At 43.5% G+C, this 14,155-nt stretch overlaps 1 protein-coding gene across 1 annotated transcript in view; it reads right to left on the bottom strand.

Annotated features, from left to right (window-relative positions):
• The window catches only part of LOC126235625 (gustatory receptor 5a for trehalose-like), a 167,014-nt gene that overhangs the window by 130,394 nt on the left and 22,465 nt on the right, over nt 1-14,155 (bottom strand). Inside the window, exon 3 of the mRNA XM_049944337.1 lies at nt 3,553-3,671. Within this exon, the coding sequence (XP_049800294.1) occupies nt 3,553-3,671 (119 nt within the window). The remainder of the gene's footprint in view (nt 1-3,552; nt 3,672-14,155) is intronic.

The raw sequence follows: 14,155 nt of genomic DNA, 5'->3' as shown, positions 1-14,155 counted from the left end.
GGGCGGCATCTGTCTTTCCCATTTTCATGAATGCTTCAACACCTTTTTGTTTATAAGAGGTGAAAGACAATAACTCAAAAAACTTCTAGCTTCATATCTCGGTATGTCCTGGTTTTAAGAAAAACTAATGTGCCACTTGTTACCAAGTGTAAAGTTTACAAGACTACTCGCATTGTCACGGACCTATCATGCCGTATTAGTGTGTGACTGTTTTTACACTTTGAGGTGTGTCCTTCCTTCGTGAAAAATTGTAACAAATAATTGTCTGCCCACGCCAGTTTGCCCTCAATGTGACTGTTGTCTACGACAGGTTCGATTTACGGAAGAAGGGAGCTCTCTTCTGCCCGGAGATGACGGGACACTTTATCCCTAATCCTCCTAAATGGCTAGTGGTCTGAGCATGAGAGACCCGCTCGCGGTACAGTGATTTCCTACTAAGGGCCGGCGTTCTCCAACACCCGTCCCAGAGAAACTTCTAAAGGCCAAAGCGATAAAACCAAGAGTAGGACATGCCCAGTGGAAATGTTTACATTCTGCTCTCGGTTCTGGTTGGCTGGAAGACCTCGGTGTTAAATAATTTCGTGTACTGTTTAGGAGGTGGCGAAATCGTGGATTCCGTTGGCAGCCCTCGGGGGATGTAGAAGTCCGGGGAGGAAGTGGTGTTTTCGTAGTGAAGTCGGGAGAAGAGTAGTCTTTGAGATCAACAGAGCTGTTTTTTCCAGTATGGAAACTTGACAGACTCAGAAAGTGCGTTTACGTGTGCGGGCGTGAATTTTGAGTCATTCCGGTTTTTCTAGGACAGTATGGAAGACGCTCAGTAGACAGTGACCTCATATTAGGTTGTGGAACCCAATATCTGGCTGGACGGTGGTGTTTAGCGAACGTGACGAAGTTTGCGTTGGAGGCAGTAAGTTTTATTCATTTCCGTGGAACTTTAGTGTAATGCTTTTGTGCCACTCTTTCCCTGTTGTTGTGGATATTATGAGCGGAAGTCGCAAGGAACCGGATGGAGCAGATGTACTGAACTGTTAGCGGTGTCCTTTATCGAGTCCAGTGGTTGGATCTCGGAATATTTCCTAAAGTGTTTGGACTGCTCTACAGGCATTTTAATTCAAATGGTTCAAATCGCTCTGAGCACTATGGGACTTAACATCTATGGTCATCAGTCCCCTAGAACTTAGAACTACTTAAACCTAACTAACCTAAGAACATCACACAACACCCAGTCATCACGAGGCAGACAAAATCCCTGACCCCGCCGGGAATCGAACCCGGGAACCCGGGCGTGGGAAGCGAGAACGCTACCGCACGACCACGAGCTGCGGACTGGCATTTTAATTATTGACTTCGGACTAATCAGAAGTTTTAACCATGTCTCGCAGGTCAAAGCTAGGATGGCAACCCTTATTTAGGATGATGTCACAGACGCTATAGTGTAAGGAAGCGGTCCAGGTCTGCTAATAAATGTATACGAGAAAAGCTGCGGTACAGTACGTCGAGTAATTTGTCTCTCGCGCTCCACATCGCATAGTGAGTGTGTAGTATATTGGTAGCAGTGTAGTATATTGGTAGCAGCGGCGGCTGGTGCTCTGCGTGACGTCGCAGAAGCTCAGAGGCACGGATGAGGGGAATGTTTCGAAATACCAGCATAATCGAGCAAGAGACAATTTTTTAAAAAATACACTGCCTGGCAAAGAAATGAAGCAAATGAAGGGGGAGGAGGAAATGAAATGAAACTTAATGGGTCGAAACGGTACATGATTACAAAATCGAATCAAATTTACGTAGAACTTGGCAGTATCAGCCTACTTACTGTTTTGACGTTGGACCCCCTGTGGCCAGGATACATGCTCTAATTCGATTGCGAAGGGCGTCATGAAGCAGTTATGTCCTTCCTGAGGCAAGCAAGCCCACAACTATTGTAATTGCTCCTTGATATGCTGAATATTGTGACTAGGGTAAATTGACGTGCGAGCCGGTGACACTCATATTCCATCGGGGGATCATGCTGGCAACAGGAGCATCTCAACATCGTGCTGGCACTTCATAGAGACGCACCATGTGTGGACGATCATCCAGATGAAAAATGCACCTCGATGCTGTCGTGTGACAGGCAACACGTTGTACTTTCACAGTCGATCAGTCGCTAGCAGCGGTGACCTGAAGTCCTACCCAATAGCTCCCCAACTCATACCAGTGCTGTGCCCCCCCCCTCTCCCCCCCCCATACATCCCGTGCCGCCACCATACTCCCTGATGACGTAGTGCAGAACCGGGACTCATCGCTAAAAACAAAAAACAATGTCAGGCCATTCATCAGCCGTCGGTACTTACCAATCACTGCACCACTACAAACGGAGCCGTTTGTGTTGTGGTGTGTTAACGGCGGCCCACACGTGGGACGGTAATTCCCTAGTCCAGCCGTTGCTGGTCAATGGTGCGGGACAACACAGAATGTTACAGGGACTCCACTGCCCGTACTCTGATGACAGAGAAGGTGTGGAGGTGTTACGATGTGCTTGGTGCATAATTCACTCATCCTTCCTCGTACTGGGCAGACGTGGTAAACCGAAACCATGATACCCTGTATATATCTGGATACTGCATGATTCCACTTGCACGTCTCATGGAGGCCCCTTTCAAATTCTGTCAGGTCCTGATAATGCTGTCTCACACGAGAACGCAGCATCTCTTTGTCCTTACAGACTTCACCTAAAATCTAATGTTGTTCACGCCCCTTGTATACCCTACCACGTCTGTTAACAACACTAAAGACGAACAAAAAGATACAGGTGTTCGGTTTTTCCGCGCGCTGTTCGAGAGTGTTATAATAGAGAATTATTGTGAAGACGGTTCGATGAACACTCTGCCAGGCACCTAAGTGTGATCTACAGATTTTCCATGTAGATGTAGCTGTAGATCGCTGATGTACTCTCTCTTCTGGGTGCTTCAGGCACTCCTTAGTAATGTTAACTTACTTCTTTCTTGTCAAGCGTTAACCGTGTATTCGGATAAAATTGAAATATTGTTAACAATTCTTTCATGTCAAATGACCTTCATTTCTGGTTGCTAAGACGAAATACATGTAGTACTGCTGGAGCACTAGTGAGAAATGACAGTGCATGGAGCCACAATGGGGCGCTTTCGATCTGTTAGCGTAAAACGTAACTTCAGTTGTTGTCGTAACACGGAGTAATAATTCGAAATTCTGAATCCCTCGTTGTCCCTCCAGCCTAGTGCTAATGTAATGGTGGAGTGGAGACGTAGTGTCTCAGGTGCGCGACCCGCCCTTGCGATCTGGCCTGGGTAGGATGAGTTAATGTCTTTTGTGTTGCCTTCCTCTGCGTCATTACCACTAAACGGCAGTATAAGCTTTGACGCCGTGACTATCGCCCGCTACCAGGACCTGTTTGATTGAGCAGGAGCACATCTCCTCAGTGCGCAGCTGTCACTAATCCGACTGCTAGGTCCTCCTAACTTATGCAGTTTTGAGCTGGCCAATTTGCAACACTCCTCGGCATGGGGTATCTTGTATGGACCCTGGGCTACTTACATGTGCGGCTGAAGGTGAGACCTTGCGAAGACATGTGCAGGCAGCTGAGAACAGCGAAGACCGTCGATCCCACCAGGCTAAACATGGCGTAGATCACTCGCAGACTTGTCCACTGGAATCTGCAACAGCGTATGGGTTTCAGGACACACACTGGCGCTTCCTTAAATTTATTTCACATTTTGATGTAAGTAAACATATTTCTATTAAATGTGACGATATAATCACTTTTTTTTATTGACAGCTGTATTCTAATGACATTTTTTTCTCCTAGCAGGTCATTACACAATAACCAGTATTGAAATTCGTTAACAAATGTTTTACTAGATCACTATTCAAGAATAAAAACGGAGTTCATCAGATCACGGACCCTGTTGAAAAATGCAAGTGCATTCTTAAGTTTTTTCCTATGGCAAAAATGGCGAACTTGAGTCAGGATACGTGCGTTTCGATAATGTAGTTTGTTACAACTGTTGTTCAGTTTCTTAGCTGCAGAACAAGATAATCATGTGAAAGAAAAATCTGTAAAAGGAAATATTACTGGCTCCACCAGTATCGTTGACCTTCTGTGTGAAAGTAAGACAACTTAGAGCAAATATGACATGGAACTGATATGCTACTCTGGACATAATATGGATTAAATATTAACAAAAATAGTTGATTGATAATTAAAAGAGGAGGATATAGAGCCGAAAATTATTGCAATTTCTACGAATTACGTAGAAGTAGTGAAAGCTTTTTCTGATCTAAGATGTCGTAATGCATAATATGTACGAATCAAGAATGATATGAACGCAGACTGGCACAGAAAGGGAAAATTTTTCTAAATAAACGTAATTTTCAAAAATTAATATCATTATACGAGGGTTGGAATTTAAAAAGTGGCAACTATTTACTCACAACCGATACAAAAGAGTTACATGTTTGCACCTGTTACTGTCCTTCAAAGTTGTCACCAGCGTTGTGTAGAACCAGTTGCCAGCGATGTGGAAGGCGTAGTATACCGTTAGCAGAGCCTGTTCTGTTGATGGTGCGAATGGAGCGGTCTACTGCCTATTCAATCTCTGGAACAGTTCTCAAGCGAATTCCACGAAGTGGTTCCTTCATCCTCGGAATCAAATCAAAGTCACAACGACTAAGTCCGGGGAGTATGGTGGATGGTACAGTACTTCCCAGTCCCATCGACCGAACAGAGCAGCCACAGCTTCCGCTGTATGCGCCCGCGCATTGTCGTGCAAAATGATGGTTGGGTTGCGCAGAAAGTGTCTCTGTTTCTTTCGCAAAGCTGGTCGCAGGTGATGCTCCAAATACGAACAGTAATACTGTGCACTGACAGTCTGCCGTGGAGGAACGTAATGCGTTAAGATAACACCATCACAGTCGTTAGGATAACACCATCACTATAACTTTAGACCGCTCCATTCGCACCATCAACAGAACAGGCTCTGCTACCGGTATACTACGCCTTCCACATCGCTGGTAACTGGCTCTACATAACGCTGGTGACTACTTTGAAGGACAGTAGCAGGTGCAAACATGTAACTCTTTTGTGTCGGTTGTGAATAAATAGTTGCACACTACTTAAGTTCCAACCCTTGTAATTGGGCCATAGCTGATCCCAAGCCCGATTGAAAAAGGTGGAGGGGAAGGAATAACACTTCTTTCAAAAATCTTGGCTGACCTGGCCTGGCCCAGATGTGGAGGAGACCTCAGCAACAGTGAAGACTTAGACGAAGACTATCGGTATTGCAGAACTGGCAGAAGAAAGACAAAAAGAAATAAAAGTAGCCACATACAACATAAGAACTATGAGACTAGCCGAAGACGTTGAGAGACAGGGACAAGAACTGCCAGACATTAAATGGGATGCCACGTGTACCTGTGAGTCACCTCTCCAAGGAGAAACTCCCCCACGAGGTCACATCTTCTTACAAAATAGTGAGGATTCAACTGTGTATGAAGTTGGTATTCTAGTCAACGATAATATCAAAGAATTCGTTTACAAAATGGTCTGCGTTTCTTCTAGAGTGGCATACATTCTCCTCGAATTGAGCAGCAAATTTTCCATACAAATCATTCAGGTGTATGTTCCAAGCAGCAGTTCTGATGAAGGGATGTTGAATAACTGTACAGAGGTGTCACTAAAACTAAAGATTCTGAGAAACACAACTGGGTATCATCATGAGAAATTTCACTGCAAAAGGAGGGCAAAAGAAAGATGGAAACCCGTGGAACTTTGGTATCTATGCGTTAGGCTGCAGAAATGGAAGAGGTGAACGAATGCCAGAATATCTTAGAGCTGAAAATCTCTCTTTTATGAATGCTTTCGCTGAGAAGCCCATCCAGCGTAAATGGACATCGATGAGCCCTGATGGTCAGACCAAGAATGAAGTAGACTTTGCGCACAAAACAAAAAATAGAACTGCAAAGATACGTCTGTACTCGATAAATTCGACATCGGAGGCAACCTCAGGTTAGTTTGAGCGACCTTCACATTGATCTCATAATGGAATGATAAAAAATGATACGGAAGTATACTTTTCCAAGAGAAAATGACTTAGGAAAATACAAAGCATCAATTCAGCGAACTTTATCTGAGATACGTGGTCCAACAGAAGATATGAAGTCCTTAGAAGTCAACGAACTTGCTGAGAAAATGACAACAGACATCAAAATTGCAGCACTCCAGAAATCTAACAAGAACTCACAACTATCAGTTAATACCATTCAGATCATCAAAGAAAGGAAGGCGATGATCAGGGTTACAGCAGAGTATACAACTCTTAATGAGACTGTCCGGAAAGATATGAGAAAAGATATGAGGGAATTTAACAATAATCTGACATGCAGACGATTGAAAACAGCGGAAACATGAAAATTTTAAATACAGTATGTCTACAGGGAGAACTAATATTACGAAACTCAAGAATAAGAAATGAGTGATAGTCACAGATAGACATAATATTACTGAATTTTTTAGAGATTTCTACCATGAGTTGTATACTGCAACCACAGACAGACCGTCAGAGCAAGAACAAGCAGCTCTGAATGATGCACGGGAAGAAACACTGGAAGTAATCACTGCTGTAGTTGAAAATTCGCTTAAACAACTAAAACAAATCCCCTGGGGAGGATATGATAACAAATTAAATCTGAAACTAGGTTCAAGTAACCCGTTGGGGATACTTATCAACAAATGCATTAACTCCGCAAGAATAACAGAAAAATGGAAAAAATGTTGAAGTGGTACTACTCCACAAAAAAGGGTGATAAGGAAAACTTCTAGGACTATTGTCTGGTCAGTTTGTTACCACAACGTTACAAACTCCTGATTAGAATTGTAACAAACTGTGGTGTCACTGCCAGACACCACACTTGCTAGGTGGTAGCTTAAATCGGCCGCGGTCCATTGGTACATGTCGGACCCGCGTGTCGCCACTGTGTGATCGCAGACCGAGCGCCACCACACGGCAGGTCTCGAGAGACGTACGAGAACTCGCCCCAGTTGTACGACGACGTTGCTAGCGCCTATACGGACGAAGCCTTTGCTCTCATTTGCCGAGAGACAGTAGAATAGCCTTTAGCTAAGTTCAAGTCTACGACTTAGCAAGGCGCCATTAGCCTTACATAGTTTGATAGTTATCGTATGAAATGTCTCATCAAGAATGCTGTATTCACAACAAGGATAAATAAAAGTTAAGTATTAGAGGAGCTGCATACTTTTCTTATTAGAATTCACTACTTATCCTGTTCCAGAATTCACGCCCGTCTGCGTTAGATAGCGTGCATTTCGGCCTCCTCTATCTACAAGGTGTTGGCACATTCACCAACACATCACAAACCACGTCACAAGAGAACTGGATGTATATCAACCTGTTGCGCAACGTTGGAATTCGGGAAGCTGTTTCGTCTATGGATCACATCGAGGCTCACCTTCTTCTGGAGAAAATAACTGAGTATAACAGCCGGATTCATCTGGCCTTTAAAGAACAACGAAAACCTTTCGACTCCGTGGAAGTTTGTAATATCATGAAGGTCCTTGAAAACGATACGATAAATTCAAAGTATATAAAGCTCCTGAAATACGCCTGTGAACAGGCGACTATGAAAGAATGGATGAAAACCTTATCACCAGTACGATTCCAGCAGGCAAAGGAGTTCGCCAAAATCACACCATTTCTCTGAAACTGTTCACCCTTGCATTGGAGGATGTATTCAAATTACTTGGAAGGAGTAACAGAAGAATAAAAGTCAGTGAGTCATTTCTGAATTATGTACGCTTTGCCGATGGTGTTATGCTCATAAGTGAAGATTTGAAATAACAAAAGAGTATGATCCAAGAACTACAAGTTGTCTCTGTGAAGGCTGACTTGGAAATAAAAAAAAAATGCTAATCACAGTCAACCAACCACTTACAGCAGAAGCTGTTGACGAATACATCTACCTTAGCCACAAAATTAAACTAGGGAGAAATAATCAAAATGTAAGAATTGCTCGCAGAATATGACTGAGTTGGGCAGCACTCCAGAAGCTAAGATTTATCCTGACCGACAAGGTCTAAAATATGAGCCTACTACCAGTTACAACGTACAGCCTGGAAATTATGACTCTAAAGTAGTCGTAAGCTACAGCGCACACAACGAGCCTTGGAGCGCCAGATGCTAGGAGTCAGTCAGACATTAGAAGGAGAAGAAAGGTAACAGACATCTTGGAGAAAACTGCAAGACTGACGCGGCACTGGGTCGGACACGTAGCTCGATGAGATCAGGTAAACTGCAACAATTGTTCACTGCAGATTATTATGGGTCCACACGAGGGGCATTGGAAGATCCCAATAATGACGTGAAGCTGGAACACGATGGTACCAGGTGGCTCAAAACGGAAGACAGTGGAAACATATGGAAGAGGCCTACATCCAGCAGAGGACTGAGATAGGCTGAACAAGACGGGATAGGATATGAGGCGATCTCTGCAATAAGAATGCAATAATTTCTTATGTGTTTCTATTTACTCTTTAACGTTTTTCTCTTTCTGGTGATCTCATGAAACAAACTTGATAAAACTTCAAACATGTTTTCGTGTACTAGTGCCATATTGATAAATACCGCCGTACGTTTTGGACAGAGGACAGACACACTGCGATGTGCAGATTGTATTACTTTGCTCATGGAGACGGAAGAATATTTAGAGAAACTCCTCAGTACGATGAAAAGAACTTTGTGGAACAATTATAGTTTAAGAATAAACAAAAGAGCCGAAAGTGACGGTAAGCATACGCAGTGCTGAAGAAGAAAATGAATCTCCAACGGCGACACCGGGCGAGTTGGCGCAGCGGTCAGCACACTGCACTCGCATGCGAGTGGACGGCGGTTCGGATCCCTGTCCGGCGGCCCAAGTTTAAGTTTTCCGTGATTTCCCTAAATCGTTTCTGACAAATATGAGGACGGTTCCTTTGAAATAGGCTGATTTCCTTGCCCACCCTTCGTAACCCGAGGTTGTGCTCCGTCTCTGATGATCTCCTTGTGGACGGGACGTTAAACTTCAGTCTTTCTCCTTCCTTGCTTCTTTCCTTCTAATAATTAGAATTTGAAGTGATGTGTTAGAAGTGAAACAAGAATTTATGTTTTTTTTCCCGGAAGCTAAAGCACAAGGCATGGTAGAAGACGGAAAGAAATTTCGAGCATTTCATTTTAGAAAGAACTTATCCAACAGCAAGAAAATCATTCTGGAAATAAGGAAACGGATTATGAAAGCGTTTTACTGGATTTCTTACGGCGTGCGCAAACGCCCAGACACTCGACACCTTTAAACACTCTGTCACTTGGAGGACAACCAGATCTCAGCTGCCTTTCCGAAGATCTCGCCATCACTCACGGTGGTTGGATCGAAAACGTCACAAGGGTCCCTGGTTCGGAAAGGGACGAGTCGAAAGCTACAAGTGAAAGTCATTTGGGTACTTCTGACAGTGGAACATATGTACCGTTACTGTTAATGCTAAGAATGTAGTATACGCAACTTTTAGACGTGGTAGTGTGGACCAAAACAAGAAAAAACGTCTGCTAAACGTGCTCTAAAATGCATACCTTAAGAGCTATGAGCTCTGGTTCTATACAGGAGATGTGTTTCAGACTAGCGAAGATGAGCAAGTGCTCGTACCTTCTCAGGTATGCATTTTAGAGCCCATGTTTACTGGACCTTTTTTCTTGCTTTGGTCCATACTACCACCTCTGTAATTTGCCTACCCTACATTATCAGCAACAACGGTACCGGTACATGTGTTCCACTGTCACAGGTATCAGAACCGTTTTCGCTCATAACTTTCGACTCCTTCGTTTCTGGTACACAGACCGTTACCTCAAAATGATACATTTATCCTTCACCTTCTTGAAAGTTAGTAACATCATCAATGGATCACCTTCTATATACATACACTATGTGATCAAAAGTATCCGGACACCTGCCTCAAAATGACTTACAAGTTCGTGGCACCCTCCATCGGTAATGCTGGAATTCAATATGGTGTCCGCCCACCCTTAGCCTTGATGACAGCTTCCACTCTCGCAGGCATACGTTCAGTCAGATGCTGAATGGTTTCTTGGGGAATGGCAGACCATTCAGGTATCGATGTCAATCGGTGAGGCCTGGCACGAAGTCGGCGTTCCAAAACATCCCAAAGGATGTCAGGACTCGGTGCAGGCCAGTCCATTACAGGGAAGCTTGCATACATGGAAGAAGCCTGGAGATACTAGAAGGTATCAGGTAGACTATAAAATGGTAAGACAGAGATTTAGGAACCAGGTTTTAAATTGTAAGACATTTTCAGGGGCAGATGTGGACTCTGACCACAATCTATTGATTCTGAACTGTAGATTAAAACTGAAGAAACTGCAAAAAGGTGGGAATTTAAGGAGATGGGACCTGGATAAACTGACTAAACCATAGGTTTTCCACAGTTTCAGGGAGAGCATAAGGGAACAATTGACAGGAACGGGGGAAAGGAATACAGTAGAAGAAGAATGAGTAGATTTCAGGGATGAAGAAGTGAAGGCAGCAGAAGATCAAGTAGGTAAAAAGATGAGGGCTAATAGAAATCCTTGGGTAACAGAAGAGATATTGGATTTAATTGATGCAAGGAGAAAATATAAAAATGCAGTAAATGAAGCAGGCAAAAAGGAATACAAACGTCTAAATAATGAGATCGACAGCAAGTGCAAAACGGCTAAGCAGGGATGGCTAGAGGACAAATGTAAGGATGGAGAGGCTTATCTCACTAGCGGTAAGATAGATACTGCCTACAGGAAAAGTAAAGCGACCTTTGGAGAAAAGAGAACCACTTGCATGAATATCAAGAGCTCAGATGGAAACCCAGTTCTAAGCAAAGAAGGGAAAGCAGAAAGGTGGAAGGAGTATATAGAGGGTCTATACAAGGGCAATGTTCTTGAGGTCAATATTATGGAAATGGATGAGGATGTAGATGATGATGAAATGGGAGATATGATACTGCGCGAAGAGTTTGACAGAACACTGAAAGACCAAGTCGAAACAAAGCCCCGGGAGTAGACAACATACCATTAGAACTACTGAAAGCCTTGGAAGAGCCAACCCTCAAAAAACTCTACCATCTGATGAGCAAGATGTATAAGACAGGCGAAATACCCTCAGACTTCAAGAAGAATATAATAATTCCAATCCTAAAGAAAGCAGGTGTTGGCAGATGTGAAAATTACCCAACTATCAGATTAATAAGTCACGGCTGCAAAATAATAACACCAATTCTTTACAGACGAATGGAAAAACTGGTAGAAGCCGACCTCGGGGAAGATCAGTTTGGATTTCGTAGAAATATTGGAACACGTGAGGCAATACTGACCCTACGACTTACCTTAGAAAATAGATTATGGAAAGGCAAACCTACGTTTCTAGCATTTGTAGACATAGAGAAAGCTTTTGACAAAGTTGGCCGGATTACTCTCTTTCAAATTCTGAAGGTGGCAGGGGTCAAATACAGGGAGCGAAAGGCTATTTACAATTTGTACAGAAGCCAGGTGGCAGTTATAAGAGTCGAGATGCATGAAAGGGAAGCAGTGGTTGGGAAGGGAGTGAGTCGAGGTTGTAGCCTCTCCCCGATGTTATTCAATCTGTATATTGAGCAAGCAGTAAAGGAAACAAAACAAAAATTCGGAGTAGGTATTAAAATCCATGGAGAAGAAATAAAAACTTTGGGGTTCTCCGATGACATTGTAATTCTGTCAGAGACAGCAAAGGACTTGGAAGAGCAGATGAACGGAATGAACAGTGTCTTGAAAGAAGGATATAAGATGAACATCAACAAAAGCAAAACGTGGATAATGGAATGTAGTCGAATTAAGTCTTGTGATGCTGAGGGAATTAGATTAGGAAATGAGACACTTAAAGTAGTAAAGAAGTTTTACTATTTGGGGAGCAAAATAACTGATGATGGTCGAAGTAGAGAGGATATAAAATGTAGACTGGTAATGGCAAGGAAAGCGTTTCTGAAGAATAGAAATTTGTTAACATCGAGTATAGATTTAAATGTCAGGAAGTCGTTTCTGAAAGTATTTGTATGGAGTGTAGCCCTGTATGGAAGCGAGACATGGACGATAAATATTTTGGACAAGAAGAGAAGCTTTCGAAATGTGGTGCTACAGAAGAATGCTGAAGATTAGGAAGGTAGATCACATAACTGATGTGGAGGTAGTGAATGGAATTGGGGAGGAGTTTGTGGCACAACTTGACTAGAATAAGGGATCGGTTGGTAGGATATGTTTTGAGGCATCAAGGGATCACCAATTTAATAATGGAGGGCAGCGTGGAGGGTAAAAATCGTAGAGGGAGACCAAGAGATGAATACGCTAAGCAGATTCAGAGGGATGTAGGTTGTGTAGTTACTTGCACAGGATAGAGTAGCATGGAAAGCTGCATCAAACCAGTCTCAGGACTGAAGACCACAAAATTGCCGTGTAACCCCTCCGCGACAGGCCATGCATTATGAAAATGTTCTCGATCGTGTTGAAAGATACAATCGCCATCCCCGAATTACTCTTCAACAGTGGGAAGCAAGAAGGTGCTTAAAACATCAACGTAGGCCTGTGTTGTGATAGTGCCACGCCAAACAACAAGGGATGCAAGCCCCCTCCATGAAAAACACGACCACACCACACCACCACCGAGTTTTACTATTGGCACTACACACGCTGGCAGATGACGTTCACCGGGCATTCCCTGTACACACACCCTGCCATCTGATCGCCACATTGTGTACCATGATTCGTCACTCCACATATCGTATTTCCACTGTTCTATCGTCCAATGTTTACGCTCCTTACACCAAGCGAGGCTTCGTTCGGCACTTACCAGAGTGATGTGTGGCTTATGAACAGCCGCTCGACCATGAAATCCAAGTTTTCTCACCTCCCGCCTAACTGTCATAGTAACTGCACTGGATCCTGATGCAGTCTGGAATTCCTGTGTGATGGTCTGGATAGATGTCTGCCTATTACACGTTACGACCCTCTTCAACTGTCGGCAGTATCTGTCAGTCAACAGACGAGATCCACCTGTACGCTTTTGTGTTTTACGTTTCCCTTCACGTTTCCACTTCACTATCACATCGGAAACAGTGGACCTAGGGATGTCTAGCAGTGTGGAAATCTCGTGTACAGACGTGTGATACAAGTGACACCCAATCACCTGACCACGTTCGAAGTCCTTGAGTTCCACGGAGCGCCCCAGGTTGCTCTCTCACGATGCCTAATGATTACTGAGGTCGCTGATATTGAGTACCTGGCAGTAGGTGGCAGCACAATGCACCTAATATGAAAAACGTATGTTTTTGGGGGTGTCCGGATACTTTTGATAACATAATGTACGTGATTGAAGGTGTTGCTTCTTACGCGCACGTCGTGATATTTACTACCATTCGTTCCCATCCTCTTCAAGAAAGAGAAATCAAATATATCTGTCAAGACGTATAATGTTCTCTGTAACGTTCTTGAACATGGGTTCAGCGGAAGCACGAGTTCCTGTACTTCAGCAGGGATTCCCTTACTGCTTTCTTTGTCGAGACTGTAGCAACACGTTTTATGTTGGAAGTATGTATTAAGAGTCTATTCTGTGGTCTCTACATGGTGATTGCAGCGTAGGGGCTCAATCTCGCCGAAGAACGTTTCTGAGGTCGTCAGCTAACATATGAACAACAGTTTCTAATGCTTTTTTTTCCTTCTGACGATATACAGTACTATGCAGTTTCCTCCACAGAATCGTTGGGCTCATACCGCTGCACACGATGGAACGAGGGTGACTCATATGGGCATTGCGTACGCATTGCTTTATCTCCATTGCACAACTTGCTATATTCTTCGTAACATTCAGGCGTCGGAATGGTCTTGAGATGTTTGCCAACAGCATCTCTATCGTCCATCACTTGACGGAACTTATTAGTCAACCACAGAATGGAACCACCATAAATCGGATAGTTTGTGCGTGTATTGTAAGCTCATGGGTTTATGAGGATGCTCACTAAGTTCATGAATTTTTACCATTTATTGTTGGCTTGCTAGTTATGAGCTGCCGTTGAGTTTCTGCA

This window comes from Schistocerca nitens, chromosome 2 (assembly GCF_023898315.1).
Source record: "Schistocerca nitens isolate TAMUIC-IGC-003100 chromosome 2, iqSchNite1.1, whole genome shotgun sequence".
Taxonomy (NCBI): domain Eukaryota; kingdom Metazoa; phylum Arthropoda; class Insecta; order Orthoptera; family Acrididae; genus Schistocerca; species Schistocerca nitens.
This window is presented reverse-complemented; position numbering and strand designations above follow the sequence as displayed.